This window comes from Phocoena sinus, chromosome 20, assembly GCF_008692025.1.
Source record: "Phocoena sinus isolate mPhoSin1 chromosome 20, mPhoSin1.pri, whole genome shotgun sequence".
In the NCBI taxonomy this organism is placed as follows: Eukaryota; Metazoa; Chordata; class Mammalia; order Artiodactyla; family Phocoenidae; genus Phocoena; species Phocoena sinus.
The window spans coordinates 48,250,779-48,272,657 of NC_045782.1; the positions used below are offsets into that span (position 1 = coordinate 48,250,779).

A 21,879-nucleotide genomic window follows, 5' to 3' on the forward strand; every position below is an offset into this window, starting at 1 on the left:
GGGTGTTCTCCTGGTGACACCAAAGCCCCATCCACAGCCCCCACATACAGCTCAGGTGGGAAGCCCCGAGCAGGCCCTGGAAGCAGACTCTGAACTGTGAGGGCAGGGGATTCCAGGGTCCTGGTCCCTGGAGTGTGCTCTAGAAGCGGGTGCAGGCTCTGGGTGGCATGTCACCTTGACCCTGTGGACGCCTGACCACGGGACCAACTCCGAGGACTTGGGGTGCCAGGTGCAGAGGTTCTAGGCCTGGGTCTGAGGGTGTTACATGTTCTGGGCATAAAACAAAATAAATAGCAACAGCCTTTGGAGGGCTTCTGGTATCATCGTGTTGTGATGGGAGGCAAGGGAGAGGGGGCCAGAGGTCTCAGGCTCCCTTCCCAACCCAAAGCCACGTGATCTGCGGGTGTGGAGACACTTGGCCTCACCCGAACGTCATCCTTCTACATAACTGGCTGACAGCCCTGGAGTTCCCCCACCTCTTTTGGAAATGGGAGCCAGGCTAAGGATTCTGGGTTGAGCCAGAGCCCTGGGGCATGAAAGGGACCCCAGCTCCTGCCCTAGGGGCTTCTCAGAACAGAAACCAGGAGGCCTGGGAACCTGGTGCAACAGGCCCAGGAGTCAGGACACCCCGAAATGGCAGGTGCTGCAGGAGGAGGAAAGGCCACCTTACCCCAGACTGAGCGGTCAGGGGCCCGAAGAGCCCACCCACGCACTGCCGGCAGCCTTGGAGAATCGCTCTTCTCATTTTTGTCAGCAGTTCAGGGCATGACATCGAGATGGCCCCTTCTTCCAAAACAGTGGTAAGGAAGAAATGCTAAGAAGCCACAGCCAACTGGAAAAAGCCCCAATGCCACTCATCTTGGATTTATTCTTTTTGGGGCATAACAATAAAATCTGCTGCCTGTATCCGTCCTAAGATTGTGGTGAGGCTGTGAAGCCAGTGGGGCTTCTGGGTCCCTGTGTTCCCCCCAGTTCCCTGGGCTTGCCCGCACCGGGAGGCTGATGGAGGCAGGGAAGCTCTGGAGCCCCCAGTCAGTGGACAGGGTGGGGCTTTGAACGAGAGGAGGAAGGAAAGGACAGGATGGGCTGCTGCTTGAGGTCCCGGGCCCACTGGATCTGCTAGGTGTGTGTGCTTAGAAAATGCCCACAGCGCTCATTCATCCTCAGCTCAACTGTATCCCTCAGGTGTGTTTTCTCAGGGACAGGCTGTGTCTGGAGCCTGGCTACCCTGCACAGCCCCACAGTTTTACTACCCCAGGTGTGGCTCCTACGAGAAACCAGCCAGCGGCACTTCGCGCATGGCCTCCCTAACCGCCTGTGCTTCTGACCCCTCTTAGGTTACCTGTGCTTGTACATGGAGAAGGATGAACTGCTGGGGGCCACCCTCATCCTCGCATGGGTCCCCAACTCCCGGATCCAGAAGCAGGACGAGGAGGCGCTGCGTTACATCACCCCCGAGAGCTCCCCCGTGCGCAAGGCACCCCGCCCTCAGGGCCGGCGTACCCAGAGCTCGGGGGCCCCCCCTCCGCTGTCCCCCATGGAGCCCAGGCCCACCCTAATCCCCAGAGATGAGGACATCCTGGTGGTGGCCCAGAGCATCCGAGACCCCGAGCGTGTCAGCCCTTCGCCCGAGGATGGGGAGAAGTTGGCCCTGGGCTTGGGGACAGACAGCTCCCTCCTGGCCTCTCAGCCAGCCCACAGCGACTCGGGAATCTTGTCGGCGGTCAGTTCGCAGGACGGGACGGAAGAGGGCCGGGAGCTGCGACCCGAGGTGGCCGAGGAGGAGGGCTCCTTGGAGCTGTCGGCCGAGGGCGTGAGCAGGGCCAGCTCCTTCGACTCGGACTCAGAGGCCTTCTCTTCACCCTTCTGCCTCTCACCCATCAGCGCCGCCCTCGCAGAGAGCAGCAGCTCCGTGTTCCTGGAGAGCGAGAGCGGGTGAGTTCCTGACGCCCCACTGCCTCTCTGGAGCCAAGAGCAGCGGCATTTGTCCCCGCTCTGCTCACTGAGCGCTGAGGATGCCCGCATCCCATCCCGCAGGCACCAGAGCCTCCGCACCCTGTCCCCTCACTTCACGCCACCCTAGGGGATTGTGATGGATGCACAGTCCGGGGGAGGAGGGCTGGGGGTTCCCTCTCTCTTCTCTCCCTTTCCCTAGGACTAAACATTCCCTGCCAGGTCTGACTGGCCCCATAACCCAGTCTAACCCCCCTGGTGCCAGGCCCCAGGAGTCCAGGTGTCTTTTGTGCTCATCTCTGGAGGAGATGGTTGGTCATCCCCCAACCCCCAGGCAAACTCAGGGAGGCCTGGGTGGTGGCCGAAGGCTTGTGGGGGAGGCCTGGTCCCCAGCCAGGCTCTGTGCTCTGCCTGGGGCCAAGCCAGGCACGTGGCCCGGTGCTCCAGAGGCATCCGTAGCCTTTCTACTTCTCACACCCTCAAGCTGTAAGAGGCTGGAACACAACCCCAGGGGGGAGTTGGCAGCATTTACCATACAGCCCCAGAGCCCAGGGGAACCAGATGCCTGGGCACACTGGGGGGCTCACTGGCCACACAGGCAGGGACCAGGGCGGGCAGCAGTGAGACCTGCCCCCTGCCTGACTGGGGAGGGTTGTTGCAGTCTCGTGGCGGCCACCACACAGCGTCGTTAGGGGGCCTCAGGGCCTCCCAGAGGTAGGTGTTTACAAGGCCCATGAACCCAGAGCAGCCAGGGCAGGCCTGGCATGGGCAGGTGTGGGACTTCTGCCGCCCCTTCTCATGCTCGGCTGTGGTCCTTGTTCTCATTAGATTTCTAGGCTAACAATGGTGATGATAGTAAGTGCTGACATAATCAGACAGTCAGCACACAATCATTGAGCTCATGAGATGAGATGGGCGTGTGAGAAGTGTGAATGGTCTGAGCTTTGCCTGGGCACTGGGCATGTGGGCCATGGATTAATTCTTTTCATGCTCCCAACCATCCATCCCAAACCCTGTGAGGTAGGTGCTAACATCGCCCCGCTGTGTATAGAAGAGGAAAGCGAGGCTCAGGTTAAGGAACTTGCTGGAGGTCACCCAGCTAATTTAGGAACCGAGTCAGATTCGAACCCTGCCGGGTCTACACCAGACCTAGAGCACATAAGGTCACATGAACTGAGGTAATCCCAGGAGAAAAGGAGTAGGGCGGAGGAATGCAGAATGCTTTGCTGGCTTCAGCAGGAAGGAATTTGAGATGGATTCACTCCTGTTTTCTTCCCCTCAGTAAGATGTGGTCCATTAGAGCCCAAGGGTAAACTGATAACATCCATCTCGAGTACTGGAGGGTGCATGTAACGGGAGCGGTCAGCTGTAGCCGAGGACTCCAGTGCCCCATGAGGTTCCCTGAGCCGTGTGCTGTTTCCCACCAGGAAACCAGGCTGAGAACATAACTCAAAGCCACGCCTGGGTCCCGCCGCCAGCGGGGCTCTGTCAGCACTCCCCCTGGTGGTGCCACACTACCAGTCACTCCCCGTGCCCCTCCCTCAGCCACTTTCTGTCTCTATGGATTTGCCTGTTCTGGACATTTCACCTCAATGGTATCATGCAACTTGTGTCCTTTTGTGTCTGGCTCCTTCCTTAAGGTCCATCCTAGTGTGTCAGCACTCCGTTTGTGTGTCTGGCTAATATTCCCAACAATTTCCACCTCCAGTTGGATTTGGAAGCATTATTCTGTATCGCGTGCAGACTCCTGAGCTAAAGCTGGGTGGCGTCTGTCAGGTGTGAAAGTTTGGCTGCCCCACCATGAGCCCTTTCTGTGGTCATGCTTTGGGAACCCTACTTTTACCTTCCAGATCCCTGCTCCACCCAGTTTAATTTAGGGGTCATGTTTCTGCTTAGAGCTGCAAGACGTGCTCAGAAGACTAGTGCTGTGAGGGAGCTCCCTCCCTCACCGTGGAGCTCCAACAATACCATATTGCTTGCTTTTCTGGCCCAATCAGTCCATTTCAGCCAAGGCTTTGGGCTGGGGCAGGATGGCCATGAGTGAGGTCCCTCCCTGCCTCCTGGGAGCGTGTGCTTCAGTCTGGGGCTGACGTGGAAACAGCCTGTCTTTGAGACGGAATGTGAGAAGTATCACATGGAGGCACCCTGGTTCCTGACCCAGCCGTGCTTGACAGGTTGCTGGGAGCTTAAAAAAAAAAGCAGATGTGATTTCAAAAGGGGCTGGGTGGGCCCTGGAATCTACATTTCCTGCCAGGCCGTCCCTGCAGTTCACGTTTACTTGCTTCTTTGCTCTCGGAGCTGAGTTGCAGTTTTGTCTCCCCACTGCATCTGAGACCTGGAAGCAAAGCTGGTGTTCCTCCACTCCCTCCCTCCCACAGCTCCTGCCCCGTGATGGACCTGGAAATTGGGACTAAATCGTCAGTAGTACTGGGTGCTATAGAGCAAGGCTTCCCAGCCCAGCGAAAAATGAGAATGCTCCAGGCAGCTTTGAAGGCTCCTGATGCCCAGGCCACACACAAACTGACTGAACCAGAATGGCTGGGACGGGGCCCGGGCCTGGGCAGTGTTTGACCTCCCAAGGGGTTTCCAAAGTGCTGCCAGGTATGAGAACCGCTGCTGGGGTGGGGAGCACGGGGAGAGAGACGTGGGCCTTGTGCCTCAGGCAGAGGGCATCTGGGTCGAGGTCCTGGAGCGCTGGCATCTGCAGGACCAGACACCCCTCAGGGAGCTGGTCTTTGAGGACTTGAATGCACTCATAGCGGCTCCTGGAGCAGAGGCTCCTAATTTAACTGGGAATTGGCTCCCTGGGAGGGGAGCAAGCAGGCTGGCTCATGGGATCCCTCTGGTGGCAGAACTGAAGAACTACACATGGAGGCTGAGCCTGAGGCTGGGGATGGGCGAGGAGGGGGAAGCAGCCCCCATCCGAGAGTCCCCTAAACATTTTGTTATGTGGCTGGTAGTTCACAGAAGGGCTGAGTCGTTAGAAAGGCAGTGTCCATTCGTGTGCTACCTGCGGGGTATAGCCCGGCACAGCCTCATCCCTAGATGGCAAGGCCACCTGCCATAGCCACCCCACCAGCCCCAGCACAGTGATGGCTGGACATCCTTGACTATATCAGTGTCCAAGGACTATTGGGAAATGGGTGGACGAGGAGAGATGTGCTGCTGACTTGTCATCATGGACCCTCCTTCCATGGAGATCTGAGTTATACAAGCAGCGTTTAGGGTCTGTGGCTCTCAGCCCCATACCTTCCACAGTGTCAGAAATCAAGGCTTTGGATTGAGATGAAGGTGAGGATGACCACCGACAAGATAAGTGGCCATCCCATCATTCGCTCCTGTCCTGAGAGGTACCCAGTCTCAAGGGCCAGTTGGATGAGGGTGTCATATAACAGGACCCGCATGTGGACCCCCATGTGGCGTGTCAATTGCTCCCCCTTGGGGAAGTGTGTGGCGATGTGTATGAGCTGAAACACAGCTCCACTCCCTAAATCAAAAGGTCTCTTCCGGAACTCATCCTAGGAAATAATCTAAACGACAGAAATAAAGCACATTTGCATGAAGATGTTCATCATGCTATTCTTTACAATGGAGGAAAAAGGGGAAGAATCTAGAGAAGGAGACCCATCCATTACAGTTTATCTTCCAGGTCAAGGGATTTTTAATGGGGGTCCATGAGCCCCCTGAAGTCTTACACCACTTCCTGTATGTGTGTTCACGGGTGTGCATTTTCCTGAGGAGGGGGCACCCTCTGACTTTCCAAAATGTTCAGAACCTCGGTACTGCCAGACAGAAGAATGTGTATTTGTAAAGGCTGTGCTGCAGCATGGAAATCACAAACAAAGCAGGTAGCAAATGATGTGCACATTTTGACTGAAATCTGTGGAAAGGCCTGATCCATGAATGAGGTGGGCCAAGCAGTGCTGCCCACTAGAACTTTCCAGATCTGTGCCTTCGAGATAGCACCACTGGCTTGCTCAGCTAGGGAACACTTGAAAGGTGGCTAGTGTGACTGACACACTGAATTTTTAATTTTATGTGATATTGATTGAGATAAATTTAAGTGGCACATGTGACCACTCTATTGGACAGCACAGGTTGACGGGAAGCTGTGCCAATATGTTAGGATAGTGTGGTTACGAGTATTTTTTTTCTTTTCTCGTGTTTCAAAAATGTTACAGTGTGGTTATATTAATCATGAACCCACACACAGCTTAGACTGGCTCACCCTTGTCCACTGTCTTGCATGCTTGTTTTTTTATTTTTGTTCTTTGGGGTTGTTTTGGCCGTGCCGCACAGCCTGCGGGATCTTAGTTCCCCGACCGGGGATGGAACCCATGCCCCCTGCAGTGGGAGCAGAGTCTTAACCGCTGGTCTGCCAAGGAAGTCCCTTGCATGCTTGTTAATGAGAAGACCTGCTAAGACCCTGTGAGGTCCTTCCCATGAAGCTGATGCTGATGGTCTGCCACCCTCGTCTCCAGAGTTGTCATCGGCGCCCCCACCCCCAGGGTAAATGCGTGCTGTGTTTCCCCTCTCTCATCCCCTCCTTTGTCATTCTTGGTGTGTGTTCTTGGGGTGGCCATCCCGAGTGAAGGGTGGCGTTCAGGTTACAGAACGAGCTGGGTGGCCTTGCCACGCAGGGACTCTCGCCGTGGCTTCATTGGGGCAGTGGTTCAGCCAGCCCAGACGTGGGTCCAGGAGAGCCGGGTACAGCCCCAGGGGGCCGCGGGCTGCCTGCCCTTGGGGTCTTGCTCCGATGCTCACCTGCCTCCTGACCTCCTGTCCTCTCCTCTTTTCCCACGCACGCGGTGTTATGGCCAGCCGGCCCCAGCAGGCTCACCCTTCCCCAGCCTCCCTCCAGCTGGAATGTTCTCCCCTCCCCTGCTGAAACCCCAGCCAGACTGTGGTCTCCTCCGTGACCCCTGCTCGCTCTACAGAGCTCCTGCTGCTTTCCCCGGGCATCTCATTTGTGTGGCGTTTAACATATGCCGCCTTGTGCTGTTGCTTTTCCGTGAGACTTACCTGTCACCTGGACCAGTGCCGTCCTATAGAACTTTCCGTGGTGATGAACGCTGTCCTATGTGGTAGCCGCTGGCCACATGCGGCTGTGAAACCCTGGAAATTTGGCTCTGGCAACTGAGCAACTGGATTTTTAATTTATTCATCTTCACTGAATTTAAAGTTCAATAGCCACAGGCGGCGAGGGCTTTGTGTTGGACAGTGCAGGTCCGGACGAAACAGTGCTTGTGAGGGGGGTGGAGGGAGTAGCCACACTCCTGGCAAAGAGTAGTCCCTCAAAATGTTCTGTCAAGGGAAAAGGAGGAAAAGACCAGAAAACTGAACAGGTGTTCCCCCCCCGACCCACGCAGGGACTGGCTTACTAGGGGGTGGATGGCAGGAGGGGTCACAAGCAGAAGCCAGTGAGGAGGGACGGTGACAACGGATGATGGCGCCCACCCCACAGAGGGAGCCAGGCTGAAATAAATGGCAGCTTAAGTGCTTTTTGCCTTTAGGAGGAAAAGGCTCTGTGACACCAGAGTATCAGCCGTAAAGGCTGAATTATTCATACCTTCTCGTTGTCATTGGTATAACAGGCCCTGCTCCTACCCTGCTCTGGGGAGAATCCAGCCTCTGAGAAGGACCTGGAGCCGATGAGCTTGATGGACCAGGTCCAAGCGCCGAGTATCCTTGATGGGGGGCTGCCAGGAGGGACCCAGAGGGTGTCATTCTGGGTCACCCAAAGCCTGGTTAGGGGCAGGTTGTGTGATGCCATGAGATTCTTAGCTGCTTTGGGCAGTTTTCATAAATAGCCTTGCCCCATTCCTTTTCTGTCCAACCATCTCAGGGGAGGCAGACAAGCCTGCAGGAGTGAGAGGTTCATCCAGAACCGCTCACTCCTGGAGACGGGGTCGGGGGGGCGGTGATATAAATGAGGGGGACGCTTTTCACCCCTTCCCACCCATAGTAGCTAAAGCAAATAAGAACCCTCTCCCACCTCTGGGATGGGAGGCTGAGAAGAGGGGAGGGGCCAGAAGGATGGGACCCTGAAAAGATGAAAGGGGGGAGCAACAGGGAACGGCCAGTGGCTAGACCAGTGGATGTCCTTGGAGGCCATTCCAGCAGCAGTGGGACTGGGGAAGGGGTGACGGAAGGTCCTGGGGCTGCTGCCGCCCGGGAAGGGAGGGTGATGGTCGGAGAGGAGCTGTGGGACGGAATGCTGAGGGATGAGTGTGGGTTCCAGAGAGATTTAGGAGGTGGAATGGCCAAGAGTTGGTGAGACATAGGATGGCCAGGTGCTGGGGGGTTGTACCCCCCTACCCCCCAAATTTCAGGAAGATATCTCTGAGCTAACTCAGTATTGGGTTAGCCCAGGTCCCCGGATGCCCTGAGGATGCTCCTGGAACACCCACCCTCACCCCTTCGGGGCCCCCAGCAGCAGCCTGGCAGCCAGGAAGCTGGCAGCTTCCAAAGATCTGTTGTTTGGGTTTGTTTGTGCTTCTGTAACCGGGAGCTGAGATTTATTTCTTTAAAACATCCCATCTCCCGACACCCTGCAATCTGTTCTGTGCGTCGTTAAGACTAATCTTGTCTTATGTTTCTGTAGCACTCAGCAGGCTCTGTGCCGGCATCTCTCCCTCCACACCCGCCGTCCGCCTGTTCCAAGCCCCCCCCAGCCAAGGTGGCAGTCACCCGTCACTCCCCATCTCTGTGCCTGGGGATGGCTGGTAGCAGTGGCCCAAAGGAAGCCGCTCCGAGAAGGGCAGCAGGCAGGACTGAGCCCTTGGACCTGCCTGGGAGCCTCACTGCTAGGCAGGGAAGCCAGGCACTGCCTGGGGAGGAGAATGGCCCTTCACTGTCTGCCCCGCCGCTCTAGAAACGCATTGATGGGCTGCTGCCACTGCCTCCAGGAGCTTGGAGGGGCTGCCAGGGAATTCGGGCTGGGTCTCGACAGTGCCCAGTCCCTTGGTGTGAGACTTAGGGCAGCTGTTGGCTCAGACACACTGTCTTGGGAGGGAAGGGGCAGGCCAGCTGGGCTGGGCAAGATCTGCAGTCAGATGTGAACCAAGTCCTGCGTGATCCCTGGGGCATGAGCTTGGCGAGGTGTTTAATCTCTCTGTGCCTCAGTTTCCTCATCTGTGAAATGGGTCCATTGTGAAGCCAAAGAGAGGTGAGGAGCGAAAGCACTTCGAAAAGGTTCAGCACAGAGTAGGCAAACGGTAGTCATTTACCAGGATGATAAAAATAAAAGTGGCACTTTTATGGCACCTACCAGTGTGCCAGCCAGATATTAAGTGCTTTGTGTTAGTTTCCTGGGGCCACCATAAAGAAGGACCACAAACCGGGCAGCTTAGAAAAACAGAGAGGGATTCTCACAGTTCTGGAGGCCAGAAGTCTGAAATCAAGGTGTCTGAAGGGCCTTCCTCCCTCTGAAGCTCCAGGGAGGATCCATCCTGCCTCTGCCAGCTCCTGGTTCTCCAGCCATTCCTCATGGCTGCGTCCCTCCAATCTCTGCCTCCATCGTCATGTGGCTTCTCTTCTTGTAAGGACACCAGTCCTTGGATTTAGGGCCCACTCTCAATGCAGGATGATCTCATCTTGGGATCTCTAACTAATTATATCTGTAAAGACCTTGTTGCCAAATAGGTTCATATTAGGAGGTTCCAGGTGGATGTGAATTTGGGGGACACTGTTCAACCCAGCACATGCTTTGTGGGTACTGACCATTTAACCCTTAAAACAATGCCTGTGGTCAGGGCTGTTCTTCTCCTGTTGTAGAGAAGCTTGAGGCACAGGGTCACGGAACGAAGGCTCCTAGCTGAGGTACCAGCTCTGAAGTTAAAAAAGCAAAACAGCAAAACAAAGTCGGGCCCTGTGAAGCCCCTGTTTCCGTCATCACTTGGCATATCAATCGCCCCTCCTGGCCCAGCCCTGGCAGCCCTCTGGGTCTGTTCAGGAGCCCCCCTGAGAGGCTTGTGGGGCCCGAGCAAAGATGCTGTGGAAATCTACTTTAAAAGTGGCAAAAGTAATATATGTCTGTTTTAGAAATTTGGGAGGAAAGGCATAAAGAAAATATCTACGGTCATCAATCCTTTCGGCATTGCTATTATCATTTTGGTTTGCTTCTCTCTGGCCTTTCAAAGTTGGGGATTGTAATTGTCCATCTCAGGGGTCAGCAGATCTTTTCTGTAAAGGGCCATGTAGTGCGTATTTTCAGCTTTTTGAACTGTACAAGCCTCTGTGTAGCTTCTTAACTCTGCCCATAGAGAGAAAGCAGCCACTAGCAATATGGAAGTAGTTGGGCGTGGCTGGGTTCCAATAAAACTTGATTTATGGACTCTTTGAATTTCATATAATTTTCATGTGTCATGAAATATTTCCCTCCTTTTGCCTTTTTCAACATTTAGAAACGTTCAAACCCATTCTTCAATTAAAAACCTGCACACGGATGTTTGTAGCAGGTTCCGTCATAAATGCCAAACTTGGAAGCAACTGAGATGTTCGTTCTTCAGTAGGTGAATGGAGAAATAAACTGGTCCATCTAGACAAGGGAATTCTATTCGGTGCTAAAAAGAAATGAGCTATCAAGACAGGAAAAGACATGGAGGAAACTTAAATGCATGTTGCTAAGTGAGAGAAGCCAATCTGAAAAGGCTACAGACTGTGTGATTCCAACTATATGACTTTCTGGAAAAGTCAAAGCTATGGAGACAGTAAAACAAAGATCTGTTGTTGCCAGGGATTAGAGGAGAGGGAGGGTTGAATAGAGCATATGGAGGATTTTTAGGGCAGTGAAACTATTCTGGATGACACTGTAATGCTGATACATGTCCCTATGCATTTGTTAACACCCACAGAAGGTACAACACCAAGAGTGAACCATAACATAAACTATGGGCTTTAGATATTAATAATAATGTATTGATATTGGTTCATCAACCATAACAAGTGTACCACGCTAATGTAAAATGTTAATAATAGGGGAAAGGCCGTGTGTGAGTGGAGGAGTATCTAGGAACTCTTTGTACCTTCTGCTCAACTTCTCTGTAAACCTAAAACTGCTCTACAAAATAAAGTCTATTAAAAAATATTCTTAGTTCATGGGTTGTACAAAGACAGACAGCGGGCCATTATGTGCTGACGCCGGGTCTAAACCAACACTGTCCAGTAAAAATGTAGTGTGAGCCACATAAAATTTTAAATTTTATAGTAGTCTTGTTTTTAAAAACTCTATTTTGAAATAACTGTAGAGTCTCAGGAAGTTGCAAAAAATGTACAGGGAGGTCCCATGCATCCTTCATCCAACCTCCCCTGATGGTAGCATCCTGTGTAAAACCATAGTACATGTTGCAGACCAGGAAATGGAGGCGGGTACAACTCACAGATCTAGCTGGTCTTTCAAGCACCCATTTGTGTGTACATGTGTGTAGATTCCTGTGCAGTTGTATCCCATGTGTAGCTTTGTGTAACCACCACCACGATCAAGGTACAGAACAGTTCCGTCATCACACGGCTCCCATACACTCCCCTCATAGTCACAGCCACTACTCTATTCTTTGTCTCTGAAGACTTTCATATATATGGAATCACACTCTCCGTAACCTTGATATGGGCCTTTTTCACTCAGTATAATGCCCTTGAGCTCCATCCAAGCCATCATATGCATCCGTAGTTCTTTCCTTGGTACTGCTGAGTCGTACTCCATGGTGTACACAGATCAGTTTGTTTAACTGTCTGCCCTTTGAAGGAAGTTCATTGATGGGTTGTTTCCAGTTTGGGGCATTTATGAATAAAGCTGTTGTGAGTATTTCTCCGGGAGAAATTCCCAGGGGTGCAATTGCTGGGTCATATGTATGGTAGTTGCATGTTTCATTTTAAAAGAAATCGCCCAAACTGTTTTCCAGAGTAGCTGTGCCATCTTACATTTTTACCAGCAGTATGTGAATGGTACAGTTTCTCCACACCCTCACCAGCGTTTGGTGTGGTCACTATTTTATTTTTTGGCCATTTTGATATGTGTGTAGTGGTATCTCATTGTGGTTTTAATTTGCATTTCCCTAGTGATTAGCGATGTTGAGCATCTTTTCATGTGTTTCTTTGCCATCTGTTTATCCTCTTTGGTGAAATGTTTCTTCATGTCTTTTGCCTATATTCTAACCGTTTTTTTTAACTGTTACATTTTTGAGAGTTCTTTTTATTTTCTGGATACTAGTCCTTTGTTAGATACGTGATGTGCAAGTATTTCTCCCAGTCTGTAGTTATCTTTTCATTCTCCCAGCAGGTTCTTTCACAGAGCAAAATATTTTAATTCTGATGACACCCAATTTATCAGGTTTTTTTTCTTATGGATCTTGCTTTTGGTGTCAGGTCTAAGAACTCCTGGCCTAGTCCTGAATCCCAAAGATGCTCTCCTGTTATTTTCCTAAAAATTGTATAGTTTTACATTTTACATGTAGAAGTCCATGACCCATTTTGAGTTAATTTCAGTGGAAGGAGTGAGGCTCAGGGTGAGGTTTGTCTTAGCCTGGGGATGTTTGGTTGCCCCAGGACCATTGAGAAGGCCAACCCTCCTCCATGGAACTGCTTTTGCACTTTTGCCAAAAGTCAGTTGGGCATATTTGTGTAGGTCTAATAGCCCCATTTTAATAAGTAAAAAAGAGACATGTCAAATTAATTTTAATAATTACCCAGTATATGCAAAATATTACCATGCAATCAATATTAAAAGTTGATGAGAGATGTTTAATATTGTCTATCTTTGTACTTAGTCTTGGGAATCCCACGCAAGCTTTAACCCTAGAGCACATCTCAGTTTTAATTTGCCACATTTCAAGTGCTTGATGCCATGTATGGCACAGGGCCACCGAGTTGGCCAGCTCTAGTCTCTATTGGTTGGCGTCCTGCTTTTGTTTTGTTTTGTTTTTATTTTTTTTAAATGTTCTCTGGCCAGCCCTCTTCCTTTTTCGTTGATGGCTGTGTGGCTTCTGGGAGGAGGTCTGGAGAGCATTCTGTTGTTCCTGCTTGTTGTGGGGAAGGTTCTGTAGCCCTGACCCCTCCCTGGCTTGGAGCAGGGATTCTGAAAGTCACCAGCCAAGTGTGTCACCCAACGAAGCAAGATTCCAAAGAGATGCATGGTGGAGCCCTTGCATGGGTGGATCTTCTTGAAATCATGCTATTGTCTACTGCCCCCCCCCGCCCCCACAAGGACCATCAGCTCTTTAGAAAGCTGGCCTCTTTCTATGAAAGCTGTCAGGACAGGGAGGAAATAGGTGCATCAACCCTCCTGAAGTGAAAAGAAGGAAGTTCAGCCTCTGGGAGAGGCTGTGCTCGCTCCCCAGGGAATTGGCATCCCCACTGCAGGATGGCTGTCGAAGGACAGGAAATGAAACTGTTATCGGCCTTTCCCCCTCAGCTCACAAACCACGACAGCCCCTCTGGAGGTACCTGATGCAACCCTCGATGATTTGTTGCAGGGGGTGGTGGGGATGCTCTCTGCGGGCTATGTTGCTCTGACTGCACAGAGCCCCACTCGGGAGCAGGAAGCTAGAGGCCCTGGAGGCCCTTGCTCTTGCATCGGCAGCCCTGGCAGGGACTCTGCAGGGCCCGGGGCCCACCTGAGCTTCTGAGAGCTCTGAGCGTGAGGCCACAGAGCAATGACGTAACAGTGCCTCCCAGGTGAGATGGGAGCCGAGCTCTGCCTTTCGAGACTCCCCCTTGGCTGTTGCAGTGTAACCCAATACCTAATGAAATCCTCCCTAAAAGCGAGAGGGGGGTGGCAAATGACCTTTGTCTTTTGATCAGAACGTTCCTGTATCCTCTACTGTTTGCCTTAATGTTCATTCCCAGCAGAGTAAACAAGGCATTTTTACTTGGATTTTCCTTTCAATTCAACCAGTGTTCCCTAAATGCCTGTGATGTGCCAGGGAGAAAGGGCTCCTGGTGGCCCCTCCACCATATCCAGAATGTGCTTCCTTGCTTCAGGGAATCTGTTTGGGGAACCTGAGAGTATCGTTTCCCTGACGATCTGACAGCTGAAGCCCGGCCACACTGGTCATTGCAAGTTGCCTGCCCTTTGAAAGTCATGGGCTGGAGGAAGCAGGCCTGGACTCTGGTGCCAGCAGGTGGCCTTGAGCAAATTCCTGACCTTCCTTAGCGGCAGGCAGTGACACAGATGGTCCTTAAGTGTGGCCACCCTGGAGCCGAGCCCCTGATCACCTCCCAGCTCTGCCCAGCCCTGTGCCCTGGCAAGTCTCCATCCTCACTGCCCCGCCTTTTGCCCCACACAGTGGGACAGTGACCATCCATGCCCACAAGACCATCACGGGCAAGGCCCCTAAGTGCCCTGGAGGTTCCCAGGAGGAGGCATGGAGACCAGCCTGCAGGCTTAGATAGCACGTGCCTCTTCTGTTACATTTTATTTGATGGTTTCCAAGATGGGATGCAGACCCTCTAGAGAAGGGGGCCTTTCCTGAGGAGGGGTTTTGGGGCCCCAAAGGCCTATAGGAAGGAGGTGCCTGCCAGGGTCGAGGTAACATGGGGGTAAGAAGTCAGAAGTGGAAATGTTCTGGAAGGAGAGAGGGGGGCTGTCTTGTGGGCCACAGAAAGGGAGATTCAAACACATCTGGAAGGGAGAGGGAGGAGACCCGGGACCCAGCAAAGGGGGCGGGGGTGGGGTGGGGTGGGGGTGGATTTGGCCTCTCCCAGGAGCCCCAGGGCTGGCGGTTAGGGCCGGACCCTGTAGATGGTAAAGGCATCAGGATCTGTCTTGCTTCTGTAAATATTTAAACACTGGGAGGATTATTTTTGGTAGCTACGGTCTCTCTCCAAGCCTGGCAGGCTGCCGGGCTGCCGGGAAGAGTGTCGAGTGACAGCGGGCTCCCTGCACGCTCCCCGGTGCTCCGCGTGAGCACGGTCACAGCAGCCACGAATTAATTGGGGTCACGGCCCCCCCTTTTGGGAGAGGGTGGACAGGCACCGGCTTAGAGGCTTTCACCTTCAGGGTGAAACTGACGTGACCAACATGGATGTCAGGTCTCAGAAGTTCCCCTGACGGTAGTTGAAAGTGACAGTGCCTCGAGCTTCCAAACCACGAGCAGGGAAGTGTCGGGCCAGCTGCCCGGCCGGGTACCCCCCAGGGAGGTCGCCACGCTCCACCAGACCCACCTGGGGTGAAAGGACACATTGTGTGCCCCGCAGAGCATGAGGGGCTGCAGAGAGCCGTCTTTGTCGGGTCCACGGGGCTGACGTGCAGAGAAGCCTGCTCTCCAGGCGGGCGTGGACGTGGGGCGCTGAGGGCCACCTGGGCTCGACTCTCTGGGATTGGCAGCCCATTTCCTCCAGCCCCAGAATCAGGTCTGTCTGGACATCACGGCTCTGCAGCTTCCCCATGAAAGACGAGGCTGGCAAACACCATCCTTTTAAACTCCATTTTCCTGGAGGTGGCACTTCAGCTGAGGAGGGCTCTCCATGTGCCCAGCAGATGGCAGGCTTCCCCCAGATCAGCCAGGGGTGTCCCCTGCCCGATGAACCCGCCGCGCCTCCTGACCCCACCCCCACCCGGTCTCCCCAGAGAGGAAGTTCCATCTACCCTTTGTTGCTCACCTGTCCCCACTCACTTCTCACTGTCCCCTACCGAGGGGCTCTCTGAGGGTGTGCTGTTGGGAGGGGGACACAAGCTCAGACCCAAGCCAGCCTCCCTTGGCTGTGGAGCTGCCAGGCGCTCCTTTCCTGTGTCCTGTCTCTATTTTCAGCCAGCTTCTCTCTCCCCACTGACTTTCTGTCTCCTGTCTGGGGGTCTGATGGGTGGAGTATTGCCAGCATGACGCCCCCCCAACCTTGCACCATCCACGCGTCCCCAGAGATCAGATGGGTCCTAGAGAGGCTTGGCCTCTGGCTCCAGAGCAGAGGTGCACGGCTGATGTCAGACCTGGGATGTGAGGAAGCGGTCAGCCAGATATAGTCGCACACAGGGATGCGGCCTGGTTCCTGTCCTTCCCACTGCCCCTGTGGATGTGCTGACCCCTAGGACAGCCCGGCTGAGTCTCAAGGGTGGCCTTGTTTGAGATTTACTTTGCTGGACCCCCTCTTTTTTAAAAAAATTATGATTTTTATTCAATATATAAATAATACATGGTTAAGTGTTAGATATAAAGGGATGGTGCTCCAAAGAATTGAAAGCAGGGACCCAAACAGATATTTGTACACTCAGGTTCATAGCAACATTACTCACAATAGCCGAAAGGTGGAAGCAACCCAAGTGTCCATCGATGGATGAATGGATAAATAAAGTGTGGCCCATCCACACAATGGAATAGTATTCAGCCTTAAAAAGGAAGGAAATTCTGACAGAGGCGACAACATGGATGAACCTTGAGGACATTATGCTACGTGAAATCAGCCAGTCACAAAAGGACCAATATTGTATGATTCCACTCATATTAGGTTCCTAGAATTGTCAGATTTATAGAGACAGACAGTAGAAAAGAGGTTACCAGGGGCTGGGGGAGGGTGAAAGGGAGTTTCACAGGGACAGAGTTTCAGTTTGGGAAGATGAAGAAGTTCTGGAGACGGATGGTGGTGACGGTTGCACAACAATGTACAATGTGAATGGACTTAATGCCACTGGACTCTACAGTTAAAATGGCTAAAATGGGGCTTCCCTGGTGGCGCAGTGGTTGAGAGTCCGCCTGCCGATGCAGGGGACACGGGTTCGTGCCCCGGTCTGGGAAGATCCCACATGCCGCGGAGCGGCTGGGCCCGTGAGCCATGGCCGCTGAGCCTGCGCGTCCGGAGCCTGTCCTCCGCAACGGGAGAGGCCACAACAGTGAGAGGCCCGCGTAACGCATAAAAAAAAAAAAAAAAAAAAAATGGCTAAAATGGTAAATTTTACGTTATGTGTATTTTGCCACAGTAGAAGAAAGGACAAAGAAGGGAAAAGAAGTTGAGATCATCAGGGTAATTGGGACTGTGAGAAACCACCTTGGGTGCACATCTTCCCAACCTTTTGAGAACCAACATTTTCAGATTAGCTATAAGCCTGTGTCGATTGTCCCCTGCCCCAACATTGGTCTGGGACTTCAGGCACTGGGCAGTCATGCCCGTATGGCCTAGGACTCCTGTCTGGGGGCATCTCTGTGCCGGCTCTGTCTAGGCTGGAAGGAGAGGCCGTCAAGGCAAGCCACGGCACCATGGCCAGAGGGCTGACCGTGGCCTGGGCTCCCACCACCTGCCTCCTCCTGGTGACCAGGGCCTGAGACTGGTCGCCACACATGCCTCCCTGTAAGAGGGACGTATGCCTGCTCTCAACATGTCTTGTTCAACCCAAATCGAAGGTGGCGGAAAGTCAAATTCAGTTCTAGGCCCTGAAAACTGGTTCTTCTGAGACTCTGGTGGGCGGGGAAACCTGCAGGAAGCTCCCGGAGGCTTGTCAAGGTCAGATCAGGAGATACTGCTATCCCAGCCTTTTCCAGAACTTAGAAAAATAGACTCTCCCCTTCATCTTCGGGGAATTGGGAAACTGAGCATGCCCTTCTGGGTGCCTGTCACTGAAGGGAGGGCACCATGGGTCCCCCTAAACAGGACCTCGAGCCCCCAGCCTCCCCACCTCCTGCCCCAGAGGATGGGCGTTGACACTGGGAATCCAGAAGGGGGCATCACGGAGGGGCATGCCAGCCATGAGGGTCTCCCTCCCACTACCCAGGAACCTCTACCAATAGCGTGTGATGAGATTGGCCAGGACCACTGTCTATGCCCCTCCTTTTACAGCAGGAACACTGGTTTTTCTATTAATGAATGTTCTAGAGTCCTCCCAGCCTGCAGCAAAGGTAAAGGCAGCTCGGGTCACAGGCAAAATGAGCAAGGGCCACTGGGGAGGCGGGCCTGGCTTGTGGGAACTGGGCTGGTGAAGCTGGCCTGCTCTCCACTGCCCACCTTGTTAGCCTTCTGGGCTCCGAGGTGGCTACTGTCAGAGCCCAAACCCCTCTCCTTCTTGCCCTGGGGCCAAGTAGCAGGAGGTGGGGTACCAGTTGGGGTGGGTCCCAGGACCAATGCCGACTGCCCCAGAGGGCACGCCTGCCTTCTCAGAGGGACCCACACAAATTCCAGGCCTCCAGAAACAGCTAATCATGGAGTGACCTTTGAGTTTGGCAGGTGCTCAGCCAAAGATCAGCATGAACTTGCCCCAAATGGTCAGTGTCCCTAATGGCACAGGTCAGGACCTCCAGGCTGCCCTGGGGCCCACCTCTGGAGTCATTGCTCACGGGACAGGCCAGGCGGAGCCTGAGCCCCTGATGACTCAGCACCCTTCACCTCTGCCAGGACAGGGTCGCCCTGCAGATGGTATCTGCGCAGACTTGCCCATCCAGCCAGGATGAGAACAGCCCCGCCCACATGGGGAGAAGCCTTTAAAACAATTCTGAGCTCTGCACAGGCCCTTAACCCTGGCGGGGGTAGGGGAGAGGCAAAGATACCTGTACTTATTAGGACTTTCTCTGCAGCAGGCAAAAAATCATGTCTTTTTGTCCTCGAGAACACCCAGCGCCACGTGTATTTTGGAGCCCCCTCTGTCACTCAAACAAGGCTTAAAGAGGAATGGTCACCTGCTCAAGGCCACACTGATGGAGATGACCAGAAACCGGTTAAAAGGCTTTGGGCGTTTAACCGAGTACAGAGCGGTAGCCCCCAGCTTTGAGAACTCCACTGCGATTGTTTAATGGGCAGAATTCACTCCTTGTTCACAGTACCTCTTCTTCGGGGGAAAGCGGTGCTGCCTGTGGGGGTCTTACTGGTTCCCCACATTTGGGGTGCCCTTGGGGCCACCTCGAGTCCAATCTGTGAGTGGGATTGCAGGTCACCGCTCCCTAGCCATTCACACCATGCTTTTACCCAGAGTTGGCGTTTATATAATGGATGGCGGAAAATGTCCCCACTCATCCCTGTGCTTTTTCCCCCATTTTTAAAGAAACGTCCTTTGGGGAAAACTTTTTCTCTCTTAATTGATTGAAAGAATTTTCCTTGACAGAACTGAGGATACTGGGTCCCCAGAAAGGGCCCGGGGTTAGGGGCAGACATGGGGTGGGATGTGGTACACTGTCCAGCCTGGCAGAAGTGGGAGGCATGGCTATGCCTGGGCTTTTCCACAGGGCTGGCCAGGGCACACTTCACTGTGCTTGGCAGAACTGAGCTTTGATTCTGTGAGGCTTTAACTGACAAAACAAGCAGGAACCACTGAGTTTTGCTTTGTGGCTGATTAACGATTAAAGGGACCAACATTCCATGCATAAAACCTTCCAGGAAAACTCCCTTCACCCCTAAAGTGAATGGTCTGGGGTTTGTCCTCTTTGCAGTGGCATGGGTGTGTTGAGTTGCTGCTGTGCGCTGATGGAATTCTTGGTTCGGAACACAGGGGAGCAGCTGCGGCTGCGAGGAGCAGGCAAGCTGTGTGTGTCTGACTTTCCACCACCGTCTAATGATTGGGCAGATCCAGGGAACCCCATTGGGTGGTGCCCACCACGCCCCTGGTAGCTGACAGTGTAGGGTTTGGACTTAACACACAGCTCTCTGTAGTTGACAAAGGAAAACTATTTCCAGTTTGGGCAAACTGGCCACAGCCGTTGCTGAAGCTGGGGGAGAGGCCCGCTGACTTGGTGTGACTTTTTGGATGGTAGTGTTTTGTTTTGTGACTTTGGAAAGAACATGAAAGATTAGGCAGACGTCCACTTGCCAAGGAGCCCAGGGCTGGTGGCCAGGCCAGCACCTCCCTGGTAGGTGTCAGGGAAAACGTTCAAAGTAAATAAATACAGTGATTTCTGGGAGTGCATAATACCTTTCCCTTCTCTTTCCTAATCCCAGTGCCTGGGGCTGGAACCCCACAGGGGAAGTTCTTGTCCTTTCATAACTGAAGGTTGGCCTGGGCCTGGATGGGAATGGGGATCCTGGCTCAAAACACACGTCCACACTCACATACACATGTGTACACAGACATACGACATATATGCGCACACACACATACGCATACACCAGACATGCACACACCCCACACACATACACATACACAGTTTCGGGGAGAAGAACTTGGAGAGTATTTTGTTTGAGTTAGAAGAAAATATTCAATATCCTCTCATTCTCCTCTACATGTTTAGTTTTTCCTTTGCTGTTTTTAAGAAAATCACTTTCGGAATTGCTGGGCTAGTTTTTCCAAGTTTAAGATACAGTCAGCCCTTTGTATCCGCAGGTTTGGCATCTGCTGATCAACCAACCTCAGATTGAAAATACTTGAGAAAAAAATTTTCCAGAAAGTCCCAAAAAGCAGAACTTGAATTTGCCACATACCAGCAACTATTTACCTGGCATGGACATTGGATTTACAACTATGTACATAGCATTGCCACCGCATTAGGTATTATAAGTTATCTAGAGATGGTTTAAAGTTTACGGGAGGATACATCCCCAGTGTTCATGGCAGCACTATTTATAACAGCCAAGGCATGGAAGCAACCTAAGTGTCCATCTACAGATGAATGGATAAAGAAGATATGGTATATATACACAATGGAATATTACTCAGCCGTAAAAAAGAATGAAAAAATGCCATTAGCAGCAACAAGGATGGACCTAGAGATTATCATACTAAGTGAAATAAGTCATATAGATAAAGACAAATATCGTATGATATCACTTATATGTGGAATCTAAAAAAATGGTACAAATGAATTTATCTGCAAAACAGAAATAGAGTCACAGACATAGAAAATAAACTTATGGTTACCAAAGGGGAATGGAGGGGAGGGATAAATTAGGAGTTTGAGATTAACAGATATATACTACTATATATAATATAGATAAACAACAAGGATCTACTGTATAGCACAGGGAACTATATTCGATATCTTGTAATAACCTATAATGGAAAAAGAATATATTTATATATATGTGTATATATACGTGTATATGTATATAAAACTGAATCACTTTCCTGAAACTGACACAACTACACTGAATCAACTATACTTCAATATAAATAAATAAATAATGTATCCAGGAGGATATGAGTCGCTTATATGCAAATACTATGCCATTTTATATGAGACTTGAGCATCCTCAGATTTGGGTATCCACAGGGGTCCTGGAGCCAATCCACCATGAGCATGAGGAAGGACTGAATAGCCTCTAGATCTCATACAGACATAACATCCAAGACCCTCAGAGGGTTCCAAGCCTGTGGGCCTCCAAACACATGTGTTTGCCCCATATTAAAAGCTCCAAAAAGGAAAATTCCTCGCCTGCCTCTAAGGCAGCCACTGTTGAAAGAGCCCCCAAGCCCCTCTGAACCCAAATCTCCTTATTCCTACATAGTGTCTTTTCCCCTGAGAACCAGCTTGCAGCAGTGCCCAGCGTTCTCCCGGTGGAGTGAGGCCACAGTCACAAAACTGGGGGGAAATACTTCCCAGGGGCACCCCCCACCCCCAGCGTCCACCCTCGGAGAGAGTGATGGTTCCTGGTCACCGGGCACATGCCTGCACTTGTTTGTTCTGTTTCTAAAATAACCATCCTTAAAGAAATGCTTGTTCCTCACCACCCCCAGACCAAGATGTTCTGGACAATTCCCTCTCTTGGTTGGGTGGGGTCACAGCCTGGAAGACGCTTCCTGTAAGCCGGCTCCCGGCTGGAGGCCCGATTCTGCTCTGGGCAATGATACAGCCCTGCCCCCATTGCCAGTCCTGACCTTCTGTTGCCCACGGTGGAGGTGCCTGGGCTCCACCTTGCATCCGAGGGCCTCTGTGTAAACAAAAGACCCCAGATGACTTTTCTCCAAGGCCACTGCAGGAAGGGAGCCTGGGAAACACAGCAACAGAGCCCATAGGGCAAAGGGACAGCTGACCTCAAGTCCAGCTCCTCTCAGCGGTCCTGGCAAAGGCAGCCCAGGAACTG

The 21,879-nt window shown here is 52.3% G+C and overlaps 1 protein-coding gene across 4 annotated transcripts in view; it reads left to right on the forward strand.

Moving 5' to 3' along the window:
• TBC1D16 (TBC1 domain family member 16) overlaps window positions 1-21,879 on the forward strand; it is an 84,830-nt gene that overhangs the window by 18,860 nt on the left and 44,091 nt on the right. For all 4 annotated transcript variants that reach the window (XM_032617061.1, XM_032617059.1, XM_032617060.1 and 1 more), the window contains exon 3: window positions 1,338-1,935. In XM_032617061.1, coding sequence (XP_032472952.1) covers window positions 1,338-1,935 — 598 coding nt within the window. The remainder of the gene's footprint in view (window positions 1-1,337; window positions 1,936-21,879) is intronic.